This window comes from Heliconius melpomene, chromosome 19 (assembly GCF_056956725.1).
Source record: "Heliconius melpomene rosina isolate 202511_hmr_F chromosome 19, ASM5695672v1, whole genome shotgun sequence".
In the NCBI taxonomy this organism is placed as follows: domain Eukaryota; kingdom Metazoa; phylum Arthropoda; class Insecta; order Lepidoptera; family Nymphalidae; genus Heliconius; species Heliconius melpomene.
The window spans coordinates 6,433,154-6,456,728 of NC_140407.1; the positions used below are offsets into that span (position 1 = coordinate 6,433,154).

Here is a 23,575-nt window from a genome sequence, read left to right on the forward strand (position 1 = left end):
TTTACTTTGACGCCAGAGCGAAGAAATGAAAATATAAATTTAAATAAATATTTAATTTCCTTGAGTGAGGATCGATCCCACAACAAGGCGCATTTACAGTGACACACTCATGTTCTTGCGTCACAACTGGCTTCATACTAAATATTATTTAATTATCTAGTATTTTCCTATATATTTAAAATCACATTAGATTTAAATATGTAACTATCAATCTATATTTAATATTAAAATAAAATAAGGTTATCTAAATAAAATAAAAATATTTCGACTAAATGTAAACAGTCCCACGGCCCAAGTTTTCATTTAACAGAGTTCCAGAACACGCTGCTTGGACAAGTTGAGATTCATTGAGAATTCAGTACGGCTTACTTTTCGTGGCCGTCCTGAAGTTAGCTGTAGATGTTGGGATTTTTCATACTTTTGATTATTTTCTTTCCGACTGAACATTGCGAAAACCTAACTTCAGACGTGAAAACTTAACGTGGACTGTACTGTACCTACAATACCTATAGCGTAGACGCTAGAGCAGACGAGGTGATCTCATTACACGCGAGAACCTAAATCACTATGGAACTACTTTATTTTATTTTTCTTGTTTTTCTTCTTTTGCGAAATCACAAACTGAGTGCTCCCGTAGATGTTGCTCGTCTAACATTTTCACAGAAATACGATGAACAAGAAGTTAGATAAGTTACATTTGCGTGAGCCTAACCTAATTACCTAACATAGACTTACTAAAACTAAATTTAGAAGAGTTTTTGTACTTTATATATGTGTCTGTTGAAGCAGCTGATATAACCGAATATTTGTCCGAAAAAACAATCAAATTAATAATTAGTGATATGTAAACATTAGCGCGCGTGGGCGCAGGACCGGACGGAGTGGCGAGAATTAGGGGAGGCCTATGTCCAGCAATGGACGTTGAAAGGCTGATGGATGGATGGAACCATTATCTTTAATAATTGAATTTGAATACAAATCTAAAATTAACACTATTTGTAGTTATCATAATATTATGAAATTATTTAAATAAAAAACATAAATTACTACGTACGGTAATTCACATTTAAACGCAACATTTTGAATTTAATGCACTCTACTCATATTTAAAGCATTTCTTATCTGTTGTGACATACACTCACGTGTATGACATAATTATGCGCTACTCGACCGCTATGTAGAGAACGTAATAATTACAACCAAATTATCTTTTACCCCCAGGAAACTTATATCTAACTATCCAACATATATAACAATTAACCTTATTACAAAGCCTTAAAGTGTATTTTCGCACATCATCATGTAGGTATGCGAACCACCACGTGTGTCAACTAATTAGCGATGAAGCACCAGCGACTAAAGTTGGGAGTTCTATGCAAATATGAGTTTGAAGCGGGACAAAGTCGTCACGACAAGTTCTAAGTTGCCGCGAGTGTGAGCTCATGCATGTATGCTCTTGATGAATAGAGGCTGTCGTGGTGCTGCGTCTGACTGTAAACACGACGGTTGTGACGAGGGAATGACTTATTTTTCTCGTTCTCCTAATAAGGCAAAACGCGGCGTTAATTTTCGACGATTCCATGACTAATGTAGTAGAGCAAAACATCAAACGATTATTTCCTCCGGAGATGAGAAAGCAATAAGGACATTACGAAACCAACTCTAACTGCTTCACAATCAATATGGTTGACGACTAACAACTAACTGAATATGAGCACGGAAGAGCTCAGGATCTTTACATACAAGGAATGATGGAAGGGTTCTCAAAGGGTCGTTCAAACCTCGTAGGATCTAACTAACATGCATGAGGACATTACTAGCCCTCATCTATTTAAACAACTTTACTGATAAACTGATCAACGTTTACTTTACCAAAAAGCATAAGTTAATTACAAAAAATACAGGAGCAAGAAAGGCACGGACGATCGAAGTCTGTGGCGTACAACAACTCATATATGAAAAAAATCGCTATTCAACTATCAAATATATGGAAATTGGGAACCTAAAAAAAATTGCTTATAATCCTTAAATATCAGCAAAATATGTCACAAATGAATATATTTTTATCAAAAACATGTGATAGTCCTCACCTGGTCCTTCTCCATCGTATTGGAAGTCGTGCAAGTAGAGAGTGCGCGCGTCGACCGCGTAGACGCTTCCGCGCACGCCGTGGTGCAGCTCAGACAGCGGCCCGATCGCCTTACCCAGGTACCGCGCCTCGCTGCATCCTGATATACAAGAAAATTACATTTAATAATAATATTTTTAAACAGTAGCCAGCCAGCCTGTACCTACAAGAATATTATTGAAAAATTTTATAATAGGTCATTTAACAATTTTCATGTTATGGGTCCCTGCGAAGGGTTTGTGCGTATAATCTGTAAAGTTCTTGTTTATATTAGAAATCCTTCATACAATATCATCTTTCGAAAATAAATATATTTAATCACCGTTCGGTTCATCAAACTTTTCAATTGAGACACGAAAACTTTCCGTGTCGTCGATAAGCGCCGTGACTAAAATAACAAAAAACATCAACTTGTTATGAAGTAATTAATATTACCTACATTGAGAGAATTTTGATTAGTGTTTTTTTTTTTTTAATTTTCACGCTGTATCCCGTACATAGCAGGGTAGGCAGACGGAACCTGAGAAGCTAGTGTTAAGTCACTCCGTTACCCACTTCCCGCCGGAATCTGGAGACATTGCGTGTTGAGTGGCGGAACTTATCGCCACGCTTTGCCTCTTTAACAGAGTAAGGAAATTAAAATATATTTCATTTCCTCAAGTACAAATTGAACCCATAACTTGGTTCGTTTACAGTCGCACGCTTTTGCTGTTGCGCTACGAGTGAAATTCAAATTAGCTAAATATTAATAATAGGCAATGTCACGAATTTAGGTGTAAAATGTCGTATGTATAAAATTCACAACAAAGTTACGAGCCTCAACTAGTGCCAAAAATATATATTTTTATTTTATCTTTTCAAAGAAAACTTCCATTTTCTATAGAAAAATCAAAAACTACTGCGCCTTCATGAATTATATTAAAAAAATAATGGTTCCAATACCTCTGGTGAGAGTGGACCCGAACGTACTTATAATATAAATCGAAACGAACGTATTTATTTATTCACACGCTTAATTGCTAAGCCCAGTTCAATAATCACATATCAAATATTCAAGCTATTAATTATACCCGAAAGCGGCGAAACCTCACATCCTCATTTACGCGTAACGATTTAAGCCCAAATATTTCTTATATATATATTTTTTTTGTTTCTCGCTGAATATTTCAGAAGAGGTAGAGAGAACCTATTGTTAAGACACTCCTCACTTTACGCCTAATTTTGAAACATTGAAAGTTCTGCGAAATGTTTAAGTGGTGGAACTTAACGCCGCGCTTTGCCTTGTTACCAGAGCGACGAAATGAAAATATTAAATATTTCATTCCCTCGAGTGGAAATCGAACTCAAAACTGTCGCATTAGTCACGCGTTTGTGCCACTGCTCCATAAGCTTATTTGTGTTCCAATCTCAGGTATAAGGATTTTTATAGTTTTACAAAATACACTACAGTAAAATTTCATTTAAAACTCAACCCATAACTCTGTCAACGAATAGTCGACTATATATATTGAATATCGCAATAATTGCTTTCCGCGTTGAATCATGTCGATCTATGAAGTGTAACACACAAACAGACTAAATCATTTAACATAGGATTTATTATTTTTTAGTTTGCTTCCGATATAACGGAATACACAAAGTAAAAAAGATAAATTAAATCTCAATAATCTTTTTCATTTTCATATATCTTTACATGTGCCTATATATATAAATGTTATATATAAATGGTTAATAGTTTTTGTATCTACAGATTTATCAGTAAAATTTAACCACTCGAAGAAATGAAGTAAATTAATATTTTCATTTGCTCGCTTGCTCGCATTCGGCCGAAAATATCTTTACTAGGTTCCCAGGTTCCTTTTGCTTTCCTGCAGGGAATGTACAGTATACAGCGTGAAGCTATAAAAAATTTTAAATAAATATTTACGTAAAACCTTACCGCACAAATTCCCACGCTCATATATTTAACTACAATATAAACGTTAAAAATCCATCATAATAAATATAAAATGACATAACGGCTATAATATATCGATCATATCAGACATGGTAACGTCGCGAGATAACCACTCCATCATATCTCCGGAAGAGAGAGTGTCCTTGTGGACTTTCTCTTTATCACCTCAAGTATTTACTTCATGTGTTAAAATACCGTTAATAGACGAAAATAACGGTTATACTATAACTGGTTACACCAGTATCTGTTACAGCTTATCTATTACATGTTATTTCAAGATATTCTACGTGTTATTGCTTCCTTAGTCACTTGTAATAACATGGAATTATTTTAATATGTTCACTGGTTGAGTGCACGCCTTTAACTTAATGTAGCGTGGACTAAATACATATAGTATTTACATAAATCTACATATATCCATATGTATGTATCATATATCAATATTATAAGATTGTTACTGTAATACGCCTTAAAGCTTAATAATTTCCTTCGAATGTTGTGTATTTCGTTTAACAAATAATTACTGTCATTCAACTAAAATATATTTAAACCATAATTTTAATTCATAATAGACACATATTTTCGTCTGTTTGTAAAAGTAACATAATGGCGTATTATTATTTATGCTGTTAATTTGGAGGAAGCAAACCTTAATTATATTCGCTTCTTACTATTTGCAATCACGAAATTCCAAAATTCATGTATTTGTTTATACGTCGTCGATAATAATCCAGTCAATATTAAAAATAAAAAGATATCTTGTTTAATTGTTTAATTTTTAATTGTTTAATTTTTCTTGTTTAATTTTTTGGACGTCAATGCCTCAGACCTGAGAAGAATTAGCATAAGAAACTCAGTGAATGTCTTATCCAGAGGAACCTCAATTGGTATAACTTATTAATAATGTTAATACGACATTGAAATAAAGCTGATCAATAACTATATCAAGTTCTAGGCGACACATACACTTAGCGATCTAACCTTTAAACATAGACATATTATTGAGAGCAGTTTTCAATGTATGTTATCAGCAATTAGCAGTATTATAAAACCCAAAATAATGATTTTTAAAATAGTTGTCTTTTTGTTTGTTCGTTTATGCACACTAATCTCAGAAACTGCTTAACCAATTCAAAAACATTTTTCTTTATTATAATTTGGTAAGCTTGCCTCAACATTAGGTGTTTTATTTCAATTGGTTCAGAAATAAAAAAAAATATCAACTGACTTTCCCGCGCACACAAAGTCGCAGGCATAGCTAGTATATTATATATTTATGAGTATGTCAGTGTTTACTAGGTGGGTATTAATGCGACAGATGGCAGATAAAACGTGATGAAGTTCAACGAGCAGAGCCGATCTGGAGCGAGGTGATCTAAGAACATTTGACGGGGACGGGGAGCGGCCGCGCCTGCTACAGGGCTGACCGCCAATCGTCTTAGTCATTGCAAAATATTATTATAAGTACTTTTAATTTATTATTTTGATAAAAGATAACATTTTATTGTTCTACATATGGCGAAAATACAAATTTATAAAAATTATGGGAATTATACTTCTTAATCCTGCTTCTTTATGTGTATAAGGAAAATATATCATCATCATCAACAGCCATCTTTTGTCCACTGCTGGACATAGGCCTTCCCCAATTCTCGCCACGACACTCGATCCTCAGCTTTTCGGAGCCATCCGCTTCCCGCTAACCTCTTTATGTCGTCGTCGGCCCATCTGGCATGGTGTCGTCAGGAAAATATATAGTAATAAGAAATTAATATTATTTCCTTTTATATGATGACTATATAGGCCCCGAGTAAATAATATGTTTCAATTATTAGATTACTATTTTGTATTAAATTCTGTTTTAAATAAGTGTAAGTGAATTGTTCAAAATCGAATACAAAGTACATGTAATGATTCATCCTTTATTTGTCTTTTATTTTTGACATTACACAATTAGCGCTGACTAAAAAAATTCTGACGGCGATAAATAGATACTAGTCAAAATAACATACAGTAAGTACCAATTTTTATCTATTTCTTTATTTCTAATTTAAAGAAACGAGATTTGAAAACATTTTAAACCTAAGGTTATCCTAGCAGCCCTGAGCTTTGCGAGCGCTCCAGTCGCTACGTCGTACACGCTTTGCCACTTAATAATATAACACTTGTTATATCTTCTTCGCGGGGGTCCGAGGCCCGCTGCCGGCCGGACTGCCGATACGACCCTAGCGATCGATAAACTTTCTTTTGAACAAACTTGTAAATTCAACATTTTGTTAATTGAAACATGGACTATCCATTAAATCCTTAAGTTTTACTATTAATTGATACGATTATATTTCGAAAACTAATAATAGCAATATTTTTTAAGTAACACAAGAGCGAAGTTAATAATTGTTTTTACACTTTCATACTAAAGTACGAGATTTATTTATTTAGGGCGTAGCAGTAAGTACATGCTTGTTCTACATCTACATACATATATGGATGTATTACACACGTATTACGTCCGTATGTGAAAGTGCTCTCAAGAAAGTGACACGGCCTCTAAAGATCGCAAAAAGTGCACACTTATGTATGTATAGATAGTTAGACGTACAGATTTTTTAACTTATTTCTATAGACAGTAATGAAGGCGGAGAGAGCTGATATACTTCGTTAATTCCTTTACGAAAATATTATATAGAAGCGATAGCAATGCCGCTCTTTGTTTTACCAAACTTAGGAAACTAAAATGATTTTAAATATATACATCAACAAATGATAATAAATATTTTTGAAAAATGGGTGGGTTCGATCCCACTCGAGGAAATAAAATATTTATTTACATATATATTTCCATTTTTTCTTGTCTTATAGAGTCAAGGCTTATAATTCTATAGGAATAATGTAGTACATACATATATATTATTCTAGCTTCATACTAAATAGTCCACAAGTGACGTCTATGTCTGCCTTCCTCTCGCGCACCAGTTGTCGCCCGCGTCGTGTTACCTACGAGTATGCTACATGCGTCGTTGATGTTACTTCAAAAACAGGTTAATTTAGAGCACACGTGACATGAACATCAACTATTAGAGATTCTTTGACCTACCGTAATATATAAGGCAAGTTGAGTTGAGCTCAACTTACAAATTCCATTTAAATTCAGCTTCCGATTATATTTCATGGATTAAAGTTTTACCAACAAGAAATCTTGTTGTTAAAATCTTTTATAATATATATTATATATAAATTCTTTGTAATTTTATATAGTTTGGAATAATGTATTTTTTTTTTTTTTGATTTCATTAAATTTTAGATCTGCATTGATTCTGTCCACTAACGAAACGTTTTTAGAAGGGTCGAAAAGTAGAAAATACTTTTATCACTAGCTAATCTCTCCTATCGTGATAAAGGAAATTAAATACAAAAAAATATATATTTAAAAAATGCCAAATAAAAAGATCAAAAAAGAAAGTTTAATGATAACTTTCTTTTGACATTCGGAAGTTTCATAACTCGTAATGGAGTTCGAGTTCTGTTTAAATTCAAACATTAAACAAAAACATGACCACTAGATGGGAATATCTGGTATTTTAGGTATCTTTATAAACGTGTTGATAACATGTTGTTTTATTTTAAAAATATCAGAGCACTTTCTAAAGTAAATGTTTTGAAAGTTTGGTCGTAATCGTGGGAGCGACATTATTTTATCTTCCATGCCCATATTTATGTAAATAAGAAATTATACAATAAATGAAAGGCGAAATACAACATTTAAAATAATATGTAATGATTGCTATTTACGGACATTATTAACATATATTTTTGGTACAAAAGATAATGCTATAATAACTATTAATTAATATTGAAATTGACATTTATCAACGCGACCACGCTCGTATATATAAAAAATTTGCGCGTACATATACGTATTGTCTAAAAATATGATATCACAAACAATGCCTTTATCTGAAATCAATCTTTGTACTCAATCATTAATTTTATTATTTTTTTTTAAATGGAAAACACTAAAACACTTTACATTCAAATTATTAACTATATTATAACCAACATACTATTCCATAACTAAATATAATAATTTACAGTTTTGCAAATAGTAAAACGTACTCGATAGCGAGAGGGAATAAATTAATCCGTGTGCATACAATTATACCAATGGCCACACTAACGACCGTGAAATACTCATAATAAAATAACTTTACGATTAAAACGTATTTTAGACGATTTGGACGAACAATGACATAGTCATTGTTAGAATGTAGATTATTAGGGTAATTGAATATAATTTGAATCATATTTTTTACTTAGTAAAGTAGAGATTGATTTGTCCGTCCTACTCTACAATTGTAGAGTAAGAGTTCAAAGGTGTGTGAATGCTCGCTAACGAACCCGAATGCCTTGCAGTTGGAAATCCTCCTCTTCCAATTGCTCTTCAACGCCGCGTCGCTAAATTCTGTAAAATTGAAAATGCTACTTTTGTTTCTGTCACAGTACTTCCAATTGCGCACTTTCTGCTGTTACTCTCCGAAATAAGTCCTTTGAACCGCCTTATTTATATAATACAAATATATATTATACATACATGCATAACATATACTTTAAATAAAATAGAATGCATATTTTATTGATAAAAATTGCAAGAAACCCTGCACAGTTATTGTTTGTTTACTTAAATGGTTTTTATTTTTAATTAAAATAGTGATTATGTGAATATTAAATTGTGTTTTAAAGTCTAACTTTAAAACATAATGCGTCCTTTTAATATTCAATACTTTAATTCACATATTTTAATAATTTACTTAAAAAAACATTTTCTAGTCACATTTTTCTTTATTACTAGATATTTATATAATTACATATGACTTAATAATAGCAATATATTTAATGAATTTAGATAAAAAATATTATGGATAAAATACTTAAGCTGCAGGTAATAATTGCTCGGTTCGACGTGAAGTTGCGTGTTACACATCAGTTATAATATTTTGCATAAATATTTAAATTGTACAGCCATCTAGTTCACAGCGAGCATTCTCACAGTAAAGGCGAATATTTTGAAAACTTGTAGCTTTACCATTTTACCCATAACCATTTTCTACTATAACTTATGTATTTAACATCAATAGTAAGTTATATAAAATTTCTTTTATGTTTTCACGCTCTTTTTAGAGCGGAGAGTAGGGGAAGAAAAGAGAATTTGGTCACACGTCACTTTGTTTTCTAGTTCTTTTCCGATTGTACATTGATTGACGAAATAAGTTACACAGTTTATTTAACTAATCTTTTTCAAACGGAAAAATATTTAAATCTCAAAACCATCATATGCTGTCAGACTTTTCTAGGCTGCCTAATTTTCTTTTTCTTCTATTAATTCTTATCTCAAATTAACAAAATAAATATGAACGATATTACCTATTTATCATTTGAACCATCGTTTAGTTCTGCTTTACGAGCATATTTCGTGTATCAGAGAGAGCGATCGCAGCGGCAGCGAGGCGGGACAGATAACTTGAGTGATGTAACGTGTTTTAAAATACACTGACAAGTATTATCTAAAACTAAACGATGCTATAATGATAATTGGGAGGCCAGTCGTGGCGCAGGGACACAAGCGTGTGGCTGTAAACACGGCGGGTTGTGGATTCGATTCCCACTCGAGGAGATAAAATATTTTATATTTTCATTTCTCCACTCTGGTGTCAAGGCAAAGCGCGGCGTTAAGTTCCGCTACTGAACGCAATGCCTCTAGAACTCGACGGAAAGTGAAGAATGGAGTGTTTTAACAATTAAGTGTCTTAAATACTTATGAAAAAATAAATAATATCTACTTTGATTGCCTCAGCATCAAGCGAAATAGTCTTGAAAGTAACGAGCGATAAAACAAAACAATAACAGCAAATGTAAAATAGATTTGTGTTCTTTACAACAACACTTAAGTGAGGAGCTTTTTAGATTTTTGTAATGAAAATAAAACAGTAATAATATATAAATAAATTACTTTTTATTATAGCATTTGTTAAGTTTTTGAGAATTTTCTCAAGTACGAGGACAAGAGGAAGAGAAGTGCAAGGGGCTCAGCACTGTTTGCATACACTGTTATGAAACTAAATATTACAATTAATATACAAAAAGTTACAACCAGGGTTACCGACATAGCTCAAAGAATTGGAAGCAGAAGTGGCAATGGGCGGGGCATATCTGTCGTAGAGCCGTCGGCCGCTGGGGCAGACGTGTCTTAGAGTGGAGACCCCGTACGTAACGACAGGTGGGACGACCCCCTGTCAGATGGGACGACGACATAAAGAGGTGGGCGGGAAGCGGATGGGTCTGAAAATCTGAGGATCGAGTGTGGTGGCGAGAATTGGGGAAGGTCTATGTCCAACAGTGGACAAAATATGGCTGTTGACGATGATGATGATGATACAAAAAGTGAGCGTTCTTTTAGAATGATCTCCTCTATAAAAGCACGCAAGTCAGTCAAACAGTCAATTCAAATGTAATACAAATAATAAATCACGAACGTGTGACACATTAGAACAATACTACAGAGAACAATGAGCATAATTAAGAAACGAAAGTGAAAGCTCCACATTACAAAGACGAGTACGATACGCATTTTGTATAAAGCCAATTCTAAGCATACAGTGCAGACAAATCATTACTTATTATTTTTCATATATATGTATATAATTTAAAGCTGGCGTCGAAAATTCCAGCAGGCTCTAAAATTCAGAACTCCAGAATTTTTAACACTAGGCCCTCTCGTATTTCTCTTTCTACCCCGCTGGTACGGCATAGAGCGTAAGCACAAGAACAAGAATAGATATTTAACATAATAAATATATTAAGAATGATTAACATATAATTATTTATATACAAAATGTATGATATAACTCTGATATAATTCTTTGTATTATTACTGTATTATTTACTTAGTGAGAGACTTGATCCAGCTTCACATTGTTAAATAATCTCAACTCGTCCAATCAAGTACTTTCTCGCGCTCACTTTCTCGCATGCCGCGCGTGCTTCTTGCACTTTGCCTGCAGCGTGCATGTGCGTTACTGTAAATGGAAGTTTACACTCACTTATGTAATCAATTTACTTTACAAGTAAGTTTGCGGTAGCTCTCAGTAATTTACACACTTGTCGTTAAGTTTTATTACTTAAAATAGATATACATTTCTTACATAATAATAAGAGAAAGCAACTGATAATAAATAAATATATAAAATAAATGCAACATGTAATGTTGTTTTTTAAATTAAAATTATATAATGAATTAAGTTATACTTATAATAAACGAGCGCGTTGATGTCTTTATAACCGTAATAAAGACATCAACGCGCTCGCAATAATTGTATGTTTAAGTATAACATACATGTAAATATGTGAAAATTTATTTAAATATTTGAGGAAGTCGTGGCGCAGCGGCACAAGGGTGTGACTGTAACGCGACGGTTGTGGGTTCGATCCCCACTCGAGAAAGTGAAATATTTATTTATATTTAAATTTCCATTTCTTCACTCGTGTCGAGGTAAAGCGCGGCGTTGAGTTCTGCCAGTTCGTCCGCAATGCCTCCAGAATTCGACAGAAATTGCGGAATGGCGTATCACGAGGTTCCCTCTGCCTACCCTGCTGTGTGCGGGATACAGCGTGAAGCTGATAATTTGAAAATTTCAATCGAATATTTAATATTTTAAAAAAGTTAAAAATTGTTTTGCTCACGAGAGTAATAGCCTCTTGATATAATATTACACTAATTAATTTAATAACTCCTCTCAGAGATGAGATCACGAAGCAGGTGGATCTTATGCTCGTCTATTTAAATATTCATTAACAAGTAGATGATATTTGATATTAGTAAAAATATACAATACACCAGGTGGTCGACCGTAAAGCTTTCCACCATAATATGATGATAAACGTATGTATATAGTAAGTTTTTATTACTTTATATAATTTTATTTTATTTTATTATGTCATTGTACATTTTAACAATATTACATATATTGAGATTATTATTTTATAAGATATTGTACATTACCTATAATATAATTTAAAAAATATCTTACCAACATAACAATATCAACTTGCATTCAAAGTTCTATCAAAATAAAAAAAATACTAATATTTCCATTTTTTCTGGTGACAATTAAAAAATATTTTATTGAAGCTCACTCTACAGATATTAAAAGAAAGAAGAGCAATGGCCTATAAATTGTAAATAACACCAATTCTATTTACTCCTAACATGTTACTCTTTTCATAATGATATTAAATTTTTGTAAACATAAAACTATTTTATCAGCTAAGAACACTTATAACGTGAGAGGAACTCGCGTTATAACGAGCAAACTTGCCTATTTAAAAGTTTGCAATTTAACGATTCAGCCGCCGTCACGCCTACAACATTGTTACAGTTACAAACTAAGTACCGTCTACGAATATAATTTTACAATAATAAGAAACAACGGCATGGTTATTAAGAACTATAAAAAATTTTGTTAGAGTAGACAAAATTTATATACGTTCATTTTAGTGCAATAAGGAAAGGCATAACAAGTAATGTCAAAGTAATTGACAAAGTATATTTTCACAGTATATAAGTACAGTATATATACGCGGTATTAGTCCTTGCAGTAAAACCTTTATGGTAGTTTCTTTTATATAAAAACAGTAGACTAATAATAAACAAAAAGCATACAATTGTAGAGACGTGTGTGTCGCAACCGACAATAACAACGCACAGTCGTACACGATTATTATGCTGATTCCCATCGCTCTGTGGCGTTGGGAAACTTCACATGTGCTTGTGCAATATGGCCGTGTCTTATAATATACTAGCGGACGCGCGCAGCTTCGCTTGCTTATTTAGGGGTGAATTCTGATAAACCATGAAACACGTGTTCAATGAAATATTTTTAAGAGTCTGAGCTTACAATTTTATAAAAATCGGTGCAGATTTAATTTTTTTCCATACCGTTTCAACCGTTATTTCATCCCTTTAGGGTTAAAATTTTTCAAAATCCCTTCTTAGTGAATGTTCAAATTATGAAACTAAACATCTGTCCAAATTTCAAGTAGTATATATAGATTATGATACAGTCTGTACGAGTATACACCATCATTTCAAAGTCATTACTTAATGATAAACATATAAAATTTTAAATTACGCAACACTGCTTAATAAGTATATGAGAGTCACATTTACATAATATACTGCATTGCTCCGTTAAAAGTAACCGGCAAAGCTGGCACAAGCAATGTGTACAATCTTTCTATATAATTCCAGAGAGCCCTCGTCAGATCCTTCCTCCGAATACCGTCCCTCCCTTTTGAGACATTCCTCGAGTGCCTCGGACTATGAACTTTTCATTTGCTACTCAGACGAGGCATGTCTTTACGTGCGCTATGTAAAGGTAAGCGGCTCGCTCTTGTTTTGTGTTAGTTTTGGAATATTTACTTAGAACATACTTGTAACCCTCGCTGAAGTCAATTCAGATTTAACATGTATCTCAATAAATATGTTGTACTTTTAAATAACCTATTCAAGTTGCTTATAATATTGCATTATTTAATATACATTGAATATTTCGATGCCATAGTTTTATATGGGAATGACTAAACATAATAATTAGATTCCAAATCTTCAAACTTCGAAATGTGTATGTAATTTTTTTGTGTAACAAAATTGCATAATATAAGTTGTTAGAGGCCACGAGATAAGATAAAAAATGGATTTTCTATAAAGCTCTCTATATTTCTATATTTTTTTGTATAAAAATATCTCATCCTATAAAACCTATAATACCGATCTCCATATCAAACAAGAACGGCCGATGTAGGATAATGCTAACCACCGCTGCGAGTACCGTTGCCTCTGACCCACTGGTTGCGTGGAATGCGCCACGGATACATTGCCGGATTTACTTTACACTCTAAATCGCCGCGAGTAGCAGACGCGCAGTGGACATCGAACGCGGTGACCGTTAGTGCGACCAAGTAGCGCGCGCTCAATGCATGCTATCATCACACCTCATCTGCGATCAGATGCTAAGATCTTGAACGATTTCTATAACGAGTCTTTAGATAGTTTTACTTGTAGCTAGAACTTCGCCCTTGCTTTGCCTGTTTATTTTAATTAATTGTAAATATAAAAGCACAAGAGGTTTCTTTACATATAAATAGTCCCAATTTAGGAGTAAATTATACTTTTTATCAGTGAACACGTTTTCAATCTAAAACATTTTAGATATTGTAGAGTTAGACTTTCTGAAAATATAATTTTCCTGTTTTCTACATTCAGAGTTTTTCTACATATAAGTAATTCATTCAATTGATGACACTTTCTATTACAAAATGTTGGTACCATCTGTACCTGAATATTTAACATTTTTTGCTTTCCATCTCGCCATTCATAACAGTATCTCCACACTTTTTAGCAAAAATGTCTATAATATTGACAGCGTGTGAACTAATTCATATGTATATCATTTTTCTTATACTATAAAATCCAACTACCGATGGGTGGGCTATGGGGAGGGGGTGATGGAGGAGATTTTCTGTGAACTGTGAAAGTTATTGTTTGTCGCAGCATCAGCTGTAATGAACGTCCGACGAAGGTCAGTGAATACATTGTCTGAGCTATATACAGACTCTTGTAAAAGCTTGATAATCATACCTTCTTATAAAAGATAATAATATATATTTTTATAACTTCCGTTCCATTTTCGTTATTACTAATATATTTCTACAATTTTATTTTATATACATGTTCATAGTGTACTTACTATTAAATGGCTTAACTATTTTTTAGAAAACAACGGAATGTACCATGTAAATTACTTTCTGCTCAATTCGTTGCATATTTTAATTCAAAAAGAAACATTATCTAGCGTTGTCTGACCCCGTCGTCCACAACATCTCGCGACACCAAAACAAAAACCAGTGCTGCCAGGAATGTTGGCGCCGGCGTCTATGTTCAGCGAGCTATTCAAGGGACAAGCGAAAAGCGATTAAAGCAAGCATTATTGTAAAAAATGTCGTAGTACTCAAAAGATTGATTAAATTACTTTATAGTATCATTAGTTGAAACTAAAACTATATACATATTGTGATGAAAAACTATTACCGATTAATTTTAGACTTCAGATTTACTTTGTATCCCGCACACAATAGGGTAGGCAAAGAGAACCTAGCGTTAGAACACTCCGTTCTCTATTTCATAAGAACTTATTTGAAATTTACAGTATATTCAAGTGAATTATCATATTTCTACACTAACATATAGTGTACGATACAGTTCATAATTTGCAGCCTCCAGGCCGTTGGAGTGATTTACATACGCCGACATTTGGTGCTAAGTTGTTAACATTAAAATATGCACCGACGCCTCTAACGCCTTTAACACTGCTCGGCGTTATTTACTATATTAAAATAATCTCATATTGAATATAACTTATATGTTTTTGTTTATATTTTAGTGTTTTTTGCACTACGATTTTAGTGGAACTTAAAAGCCTAAGCATTAACATATATATATATATATATATATATAATATAACAATGATTATATTTACACATACTAGAAAAAACTAAATATATATATAAAAACATAATTATATTGTAATGTATACTCGTAATATTAAAGTTGAAGTTTTTATTGTCATTAACTTTTCACAACAAAAAAAATCCACTTCATTTCAATTTTTTTTACGTTTCGTTTCACGACTATGTTTTTTTATGTTGGTAAATAAGGAACTATAAATACTACTATACTATTCTATTATGCTATAAATGTATTATTATTTATATTTTATAATATACCGTGACAATAATATTAGGTACTTATATGTAATTAATGTTCTCAAGCTGAGTAAAGCAAGTATTATTAGCCACTTCTTGGAACAGCCGTCACAAAAACATTTGATTGAACATCAATATTACACAAATAATTTGTTTTTCATGTATTTTCTTTACCGTCATAAAACAATTATATAGTACGTACTAATATTCCTGCTGCACTTCACGTTTTCTTACCAAAATGACTAAGTTCAAGCGCAAGTTTTAATTCAATCGGAAAAGACTTTAGTTTCGATTATAACCTTTAACCGGAAGCAATGTCAATTGACTTTCTCTTAAGAACATTGACATCTATAAATGTAAAGTGGATATTTAGTAATAACATAAACCATAATATAACCAAATGATACTATATATTAATGCTAAATGATTATAGCGACTATTAAAAATAATAAAGCTTCACGCTGTATCCCGCACACGGCAGGTTAGGCAGAGGGAAACTAGTGTTAAGACACTCCGCTCTTCGAGTTCTATTGTAATGTTACTAATTAAGACTAAAATAAAATATATATAAAATAGTATCAGAACTTGTCGTACTTTACGCAAGTACTAAGTGTATTTTAATGACCTCAGTCTTCCTGACGACTGCGGGTTCCGCTGTTATAAAAAATGAATGTCGTGACCTAATATAACAAATGAGAGCGATAGACGAATTTACATTATTTTATTTGTTTGTATGATATGAAGGATTCTCATCAAAAATATAAATGTGAAATAAGAGCCAAGTTTAAACGTTAAATAATGCGTTGTTCTCGACAAAAGACTGAGAAATGTATGTAGGTGCCGAGTTCAATGTTCATTCGGGATGAAATTCAAACTCTAAAGACTAAAAAACTTTTGAACTATATCATTTCTTTATGTATACGTCGCAATCTACGTATGTAATTATATTTTTTTATCGATGACTTTTTTATTCACGCTATTCGTACATTTCGACGTACAAATCTTCAAAATTAGAAAATATATTCTAGAACCAGTAAAAGTAAGATAAGTATCTAACTTTGAGTCATAGTCGACCAGTGAATAATTATTAACTGTAAAATTATAATGATTTTGAACGGAAGACGTAAATTTGCAATGTAACTGGGTTTCCGACCGCGGTGGTGTCGCAACGCGCTCGACGGCATCAGCTGGTCGCCACTCGCAGATTACACGATGTCACGCTGCGAGCAACTTTCTCATAGTCTCTACTCTTAGTAGGTATTTAGCGTGCCAATATTCAACTATTTAGCTTTTTTTATCTGAAAAATTTATTTAGAGGTTTTTTTTGTGTTTATAAGGAAACAGGTTTCTATTTTTTCCCGCATAGCAGTTTTGTTCTCCGGTTTCCACCCAAATTCTAGACGTTATGTGTTGAGTGGTTGAAGTCAATTTTTTCGTTTTTATCTTAACTATATTAATATTTAGTGAGGAAATGAAAATAACTAATTCCCTTAAGTGGAATCAAACTCTCAACCATCACATTTAGGTACAATCAGACGTACCCATTGCGCACATACTCGTATTTGTACTAGAATAGAATGACTTATTTAAATTTGTCACAAAATTATTTCGCTAATCTAAGAACATAAAATACAAAAAAAATATTTAAATAAAATCCCTATTTTTTAAAGAACTTGAAAAAAAATAATCTAAGAACAAATTGACCGTTATAAGTAAAAATTTAAATGTATGTGTATATAGCGTACATAAAATATAATGTTGCCAGTATAATAAAAGATAAAACAAGAGTTTTTATGATGAAATATGAAGTTCACGATGCGATGCGATCTCGTTGTTCCCGCGACCTTTAATTATTCAGGTCATAGTATATTTAATTACATCGCCTTTAAATATAAAATAAAAGATATAAACAAACTTGTTTACACTGGAATTGAATGTCGGTGTAGAACTTTTTACGCGATGTTTTATTTCCAATTCGAAAGGAAATTAGATATAAAATATTACTATGGAAAATATAACATTTCTATTTCTATAGAAAACATTGAATTGTAAACCCACAGCCACGATATAATCGGACTGTCGAAATGCAATAGCTTCTTTAGCTCCATGCTGTATCCTGCATATAGCAGACTAGGCAGAGGGAATCTAGTGTTAAAATACTCCGTTCGCCACGTCTCGCGCATTTTCGAAAATGTGTTCAGTTCAGTGTTAAAGGACGGAATTCACCGCGCCTTGTTACCGAAGCGAGAAAATAATTTATTCCCCGAGTTTGAGTCGAACCCCCACGCGCTACGACGACGGCTTAAATATAATAATGTCACAATTTAATAATTTCCCTTAGCATTTGAATCCATAATTATCACTATAAATGACTAGCTGTACTTTGGTACATATTCTAAAGATCCACATTATAAATCTATTAAATTTAGCCAACACTGTACACGAGGGCGAGCGCGCTTTGAAACTTCGATCATGAGAACGAGTCAACTTCGCCACGCAATTAAAAGTCACCGCGGTCAGCTCTGCAGTCTATTTACTACACTATACAATATGTTATTTTGTATAAACAACTCTAAATATCTTTGAATTTTATTTTATTTTTTTTTTTACATTCACTTAAGACACTAAGTTCCCATTAAGACACTTCTCTTTCTCTTTTCCGCTGAATTCTGAAGATATTGAATGTCCCACTTTCCTCGAAAGAGATTCGAACCCAGAGTCTTCTTTAAACCATTGTAGTGGAGATAGTATGTTATATAGATAGAGCTGTCTCTATTCATAGAGTGGGCCACATATTTATCTATTAGCGTCAATGCTAAATAAAATGCATGTATACGACAATGACATTTAAAAGTCTTACGATATCTCACTTTCCTAATGCTGTTTTGCACATGAGTTTTTTAAATTAGCATTATTATAAGGCCATCGTAGCGCAGGGGCACAACGCGACGGTTGTGAGTTCGATACCGGCTCGAAGGAATAAACTATTATTTATTAATATTTTCATTTCTTTGCCTTTGGTACCAAGGTAAAAGCGTTAAGTTCCGCCACTCAACGCGCAGTGCCTCGAAAATTTGGCGGAAAGTGAGAAACCTAGTAAGTGTCATAAGACTAGTTTTCCTGTGCCTGTAATTACGAGTTTTCTCCCATTGGTTAGAGGTCACACCTGTCGATAGCCTACGCCCTAAAGTTTCTACTTCGCTTTGCGTTCCTCATCTTCTTTAGAAACTTCACTTTATATTGTAAAGTCTAAAATATCTAGACAGCTATCTAATATATATACTATGGAATGAATCATGTAAATGTTATTTGCAATGATTTCTATGAGAAAATGATACTGGAGTCTCAATCTGTGTTTTTCTTGTTACTTTCTACCCTCTACAATGTGTGTGGAAGGTTTCACGGACAGAAATTTATTCATGTAAGAAAAGTATAGAAACAGAAGTATAGAAAGATATAGATATAGAAATAGAAACAGAGGAAAAGATTGTCAATGACTTAATTACGTATGTCAAAATCTGAATTTTACGTTTCAGTCAAAATAAAAATAAATAAAATATAAAATATTTTAAAAGTATTAATTAAAAATGAAATTAAAGTTTAGACCTCTATTATACGTTTAGCAATGAGCTCATATTTATTTCTCTGCTGCTTTTTATAATAGGAATAGAGACTCAAAAATGATTTCTGTATTTCTTAACCCTTAATCAAATATTGGGAAATTATTTCCCACATGCCACTACTGTAATTTTTTTGTTTTATTTCGTTTTTGGCAACTCTAATCAGTACCAACCTTAGGGAAAAATAATCGTACAGAATTTTTTAATTTTATTTATTTGCAACATTTTGTCTTAAGGCGCGAACTGTCATTGTATATCAATGTCAAAAACACAGTTTGAAATATTTTGTGAAAAAAACCGGTTCAAACGGAAGATTTAAAAGTTTTTGAAGAAAAAAATCTGGTAAGTGCATAAACACAATAATATTGTAAACTAGACTTGTTTTCTGAATGTTTCTTACGGTTTTTGGGCTCGCAGCATTGATATTTGTTGTATTTTCTTAGGTTTAATTATGTGGGAAATTATTTCCCATTGTTTGTTCCTGCATTTGAAAAATACCAATTTCTATATATACAATAAATAATTTGTCTGTTGCACTATATAAGTACCTAAACAGGTATAGTTACTTATAATTTTATCTAACTTACACAAAATTGTCAGCGAGTAACTCATATATGGAGCTTTCTCGAGAGTTATGACTGCGTTTGTGTGATTTCTCACTTGATTTTTATAACTATTATATTTTAGAACTATTTGTACTGCTCAGACTACCAAGTTAGTTTAGACTTCCTTTTATTTGTTTTAGCTATTTAAATATGGACGCTAAAAAGTTACAAAAAGTTCTACCAAAGAAAAAATTGGAGGAGGTGGTGCAAAATTTAGACAACTTGTCTGATTTATCAGCCTCAGATTCTGAAGATGACTCATGCTATGTCAATAGCATTCATTCTCCATCCGATACTTACCTCAATCAGCTTGACGATAACCTAATTGAACAACGTCTTGAATATATCTTCGGGTTCGAATCGAATGAAGATAAACAAGAAACGCCTACTATACAAGCCCAACAGATTTCAACGGATGCCTTACTGACAGCCTTAGGAGAAACATCTCATATCACAAACTCACCAACAACAGACTGTGTTCCGCCTGTGGAGTAGCTTTGTGTGCTAAAAATTGCTTCAAAACCTTTCACACTGTTCCACCTCAATAATATTATTTTTCTTAGTAATTAAGTTTCAGTTTATATTAAAACTATATATCATTCCTAACGTTGTTGTTTCATTTTATAACTTTATTCACTCATATAACAGTATTTTTTTCAATTTTATTATATAAGACAAAAAAGAAACAAGTAAAGTAGGAGCAACTTACATGTATAGAACTTGTAGTAAAAATATATCAAAAGTTGAGAGCTATTCCGGATAATGGGAAATAATTTCCCACTTAATTATATTTTGCTTTGAAATACCGGATACTGGGAAATAATTTCCCACTGCAAAACCCCCATTTCCTCCCTTTTTATAAAAAAAAGGAGTTGTTTTTCGAAATCTACGGCACCCACTTACCTAAAAGCCGTGACCAGATTTCAAATTACTCGAAAAATAAAGTTTGTTTGATTAAGGGTTAACTAGCTGACGAAAGTACCTCTTTTTTTTGTGTTGGTCAAGCGGTGGACGACGGTCGGCGACTACATTTAAATCTACGACGAGTTTGCATACAAATACTGTAATCTGAGGCGCACGCGTGTCGGACGCTGCCGTAACATATTTTCAGAGACCCTTGCTGTTATATTTTATATTCCCACTTTTTTAGCTGACTGTGTATCATTAACATTGTCTGTTTCACACAGATATTGTTTTTTTTTACCAATTTCACTCTTTATATTGCCGCAGAGTATGCAGAGAGAGAGTTTATTGTCAAGGCACTCTACTTTGCGCCAAAATTTAATTAATTACCTGCCTAATATTATGTTTCCCGATCTATGGCGGTATATGTATATTTGCCCAGTAATTTTATTTTTTTACGAATAAATATTTTGAGGCTACACTAGCATTTTTTATGGCTTTACGTCCGCAAATAGCAGGATAGGCAGAGAGAACTTGGAAACCCAGTGTTAAAACAATTCATTCTCATTGAGACTTCCATCTCCCCTTTATGCCGCATTCTGAAAAATTGCGTGTTGAGTGACGAACCTTAACGTCGTGTTTTGCGCGAGAAAATGAACGCTTTAAATATTTCACATCCCCGAATGGGAATCGAATCCAAAACATCACGTTTACAGTCTCACTCTTGTGCCAGGTCACGACAACAAGAATTGCCAATTAAATAAATCTAGTTTAATGTATGTTATCGCATACGTGAGCTGCCGTGAGCCGTGAGTCCAGCTCGCGTGGTGGCTTTCAACCTCAAAACAAATTGCAAGCGGTGTACAGCTTAATTGATTCTACTGACTTCTAGTCGACATACGTCTGTTTATTAAGCGGTTTTTCTAAAATTTTACTTAAATATCAATATAGTTTTTTTAAAATAATTCCTTTTTTTACGCATCATCCACAGTGAAGAATGCATAAACATAATAATATGATATCAGTAAATATGAAACAATTTAAGATTTAAAAAAGAAATCAAAATAAATTAGCTTCACGCTGCATCCCTCACACAGTAAGGTAGGCAGGGGAATATAGTGTTAAGACACTCCGTTGGCCACTTTCCGCCGAATTCTGGAGGCATTGCGTGTTGAGTGGCGGCACTCAACGCCGCGCTTACGGTCACACTTTGTGCCCCTGCGCCACGACTGACCTCAAGAATTAATTTTAGAGTTTAGTATATTTTTATTTAGTTCTAATTTATAGTAGTTATAATTAAGGAATCTAATATAAACACAAAATATATAGCATATATTTTAAAACTTATTTAAACGTTTTTCCTTGCTAAAAGCATGAAAAATGTTGTATAAGCACTATAAATAATAAATTTAAACAACTAATGTTTTTGAGCAAGCTTCACATAAACAAGCAAGATCTCTACATAATATGTTTATTTACTTTACAAATTCAGTTTGTCTTTGAAATAAAAAGTACGAATAATGTTTATACGAAAATATTCTGTAATATTATTCCTTGAAGTAATTTTAATACATTCATAGAAGATAGTAGATTCTTAGTTTGTATAAACTAATGAGAATTTTTACTGAAAAAAAATTGTGTTAATTTTGGATTTGTATAAAAATTAAAAACCGTTTATTTAACTAAAAATAATGCAATAGGAAAGTCGACGGTAGGATTCATAAAAAGTATTTAGATTTTTAAAAATATTTCTATATAAACATATAAATATTAATTTATATTTCCCGTTATATTTAATAATAATAAAATATTTATTACAAAATATTTTAACATATAATATAATTTAGTGTCTTAGCTCACCTATGATAAACAGCAGCGCGACCGCCGCCACACGCATCCCGACAAATATCTCAATCACTATTTGTTACAATATAACAGCGCGGCGGACACGTGCGCAGGCGCAGGCGCGACGCGAGAGACTGACTGCCAACTGCCAATCTACCACAGACCGTACTACGGTCCACGATCTACGGGCCATGGGTTGCAAGCCACAAGCTACAGCTACTAACAGACTAAAAAAATGAAAATATTTGAATAATAAATTTTAACCGTATCTATCGTACAGTCTAAAAGTTCACAATTGTTTCACCATGGTGTGGACATTAATATGATAATTAAATATTTACGATTATGCCTAATTATTATTATTACATGAGGATTTTAAATTTTAGAACATATACATATAAATGATCGAAGCTTTCACAAGGCCTATTTCGTATAACATTAAAAAACGAATACTAGAAGAATGATTTACATTTTTTATCAAATTTCACGAATCAGTGCATAATTAATTAATTATAAAAACATTAAGACAGTCTATTTGTAAAACAATAAATGTTAATACTTTTCTGAAATACTTAATAAATAAATCAGCTTCACGCTTTATCCCGCGTGAAACAGGGTAGGCAGAGGGAACCTAGTGTTACGCCACTCCGTTCCTCACTTTCCGCCGAATTTTTCGAGGCATTGCGTGTCGAGTGGCGAAACT

At 32.8% G+C, this 23,575-nt stretch overlaps 3 protein-coding genes across 3 annotated transcripts in view; 1 reads left to right on the plus strand and 2 right to left on the minus strand.

Moving 5' to 3' along the window:
- Positions 1-23,030, minus strand: part of LOC146528515 (protein Skeletor, isoforms D/E-like) — a 69,700-nt gene extending 46,670 nt beyond the window's left edge. The window contains exons 1-2 of the mRNA XM_085203142.1: positions 22,888-23,030; positions 2,091-2,228 (exon numbers count right to left, since the gene is read on the minus strand). Coding sequence (XP_085059268.1) covers positions 2,091-2,228; positions 22,888-22,924 — 175 coding nt within the window. The 5' untranslated portion in view covers positions 22,925-23,030. The remainder of the gene's footprint in view (positions 1-2,090; positions 2,229-22,887) is intronic.
- LOC146528512 (syntaxin-1A-like) overlaps positions 1-23,575 on the minus strand; it is a 126,334-nt gene that overhangs the window by 76,604 nt on the left and 26,155 nt on the right. The gene's annotated exons all lie outside the window — the stretch shown is intronic.
- LOC146528516 (uncharacterized) lies at positions 19,596-20,730 on the plus strand. The gene is made up of 2 exons (XM_085203571.1): positions 19,596-19,861; positions 20,265-20,730. Exon 2 carries the CDS (start codon positions 20,275-20,277, stop codon positions 20,617-20,619), a length of 345 nt encoding a protein of 114 aa, XP_085059697.1. The 5' UTR covers positions 19,596-19,861; positions 20,265-20,274; the 3' UTR covers positions 20,620-20,730.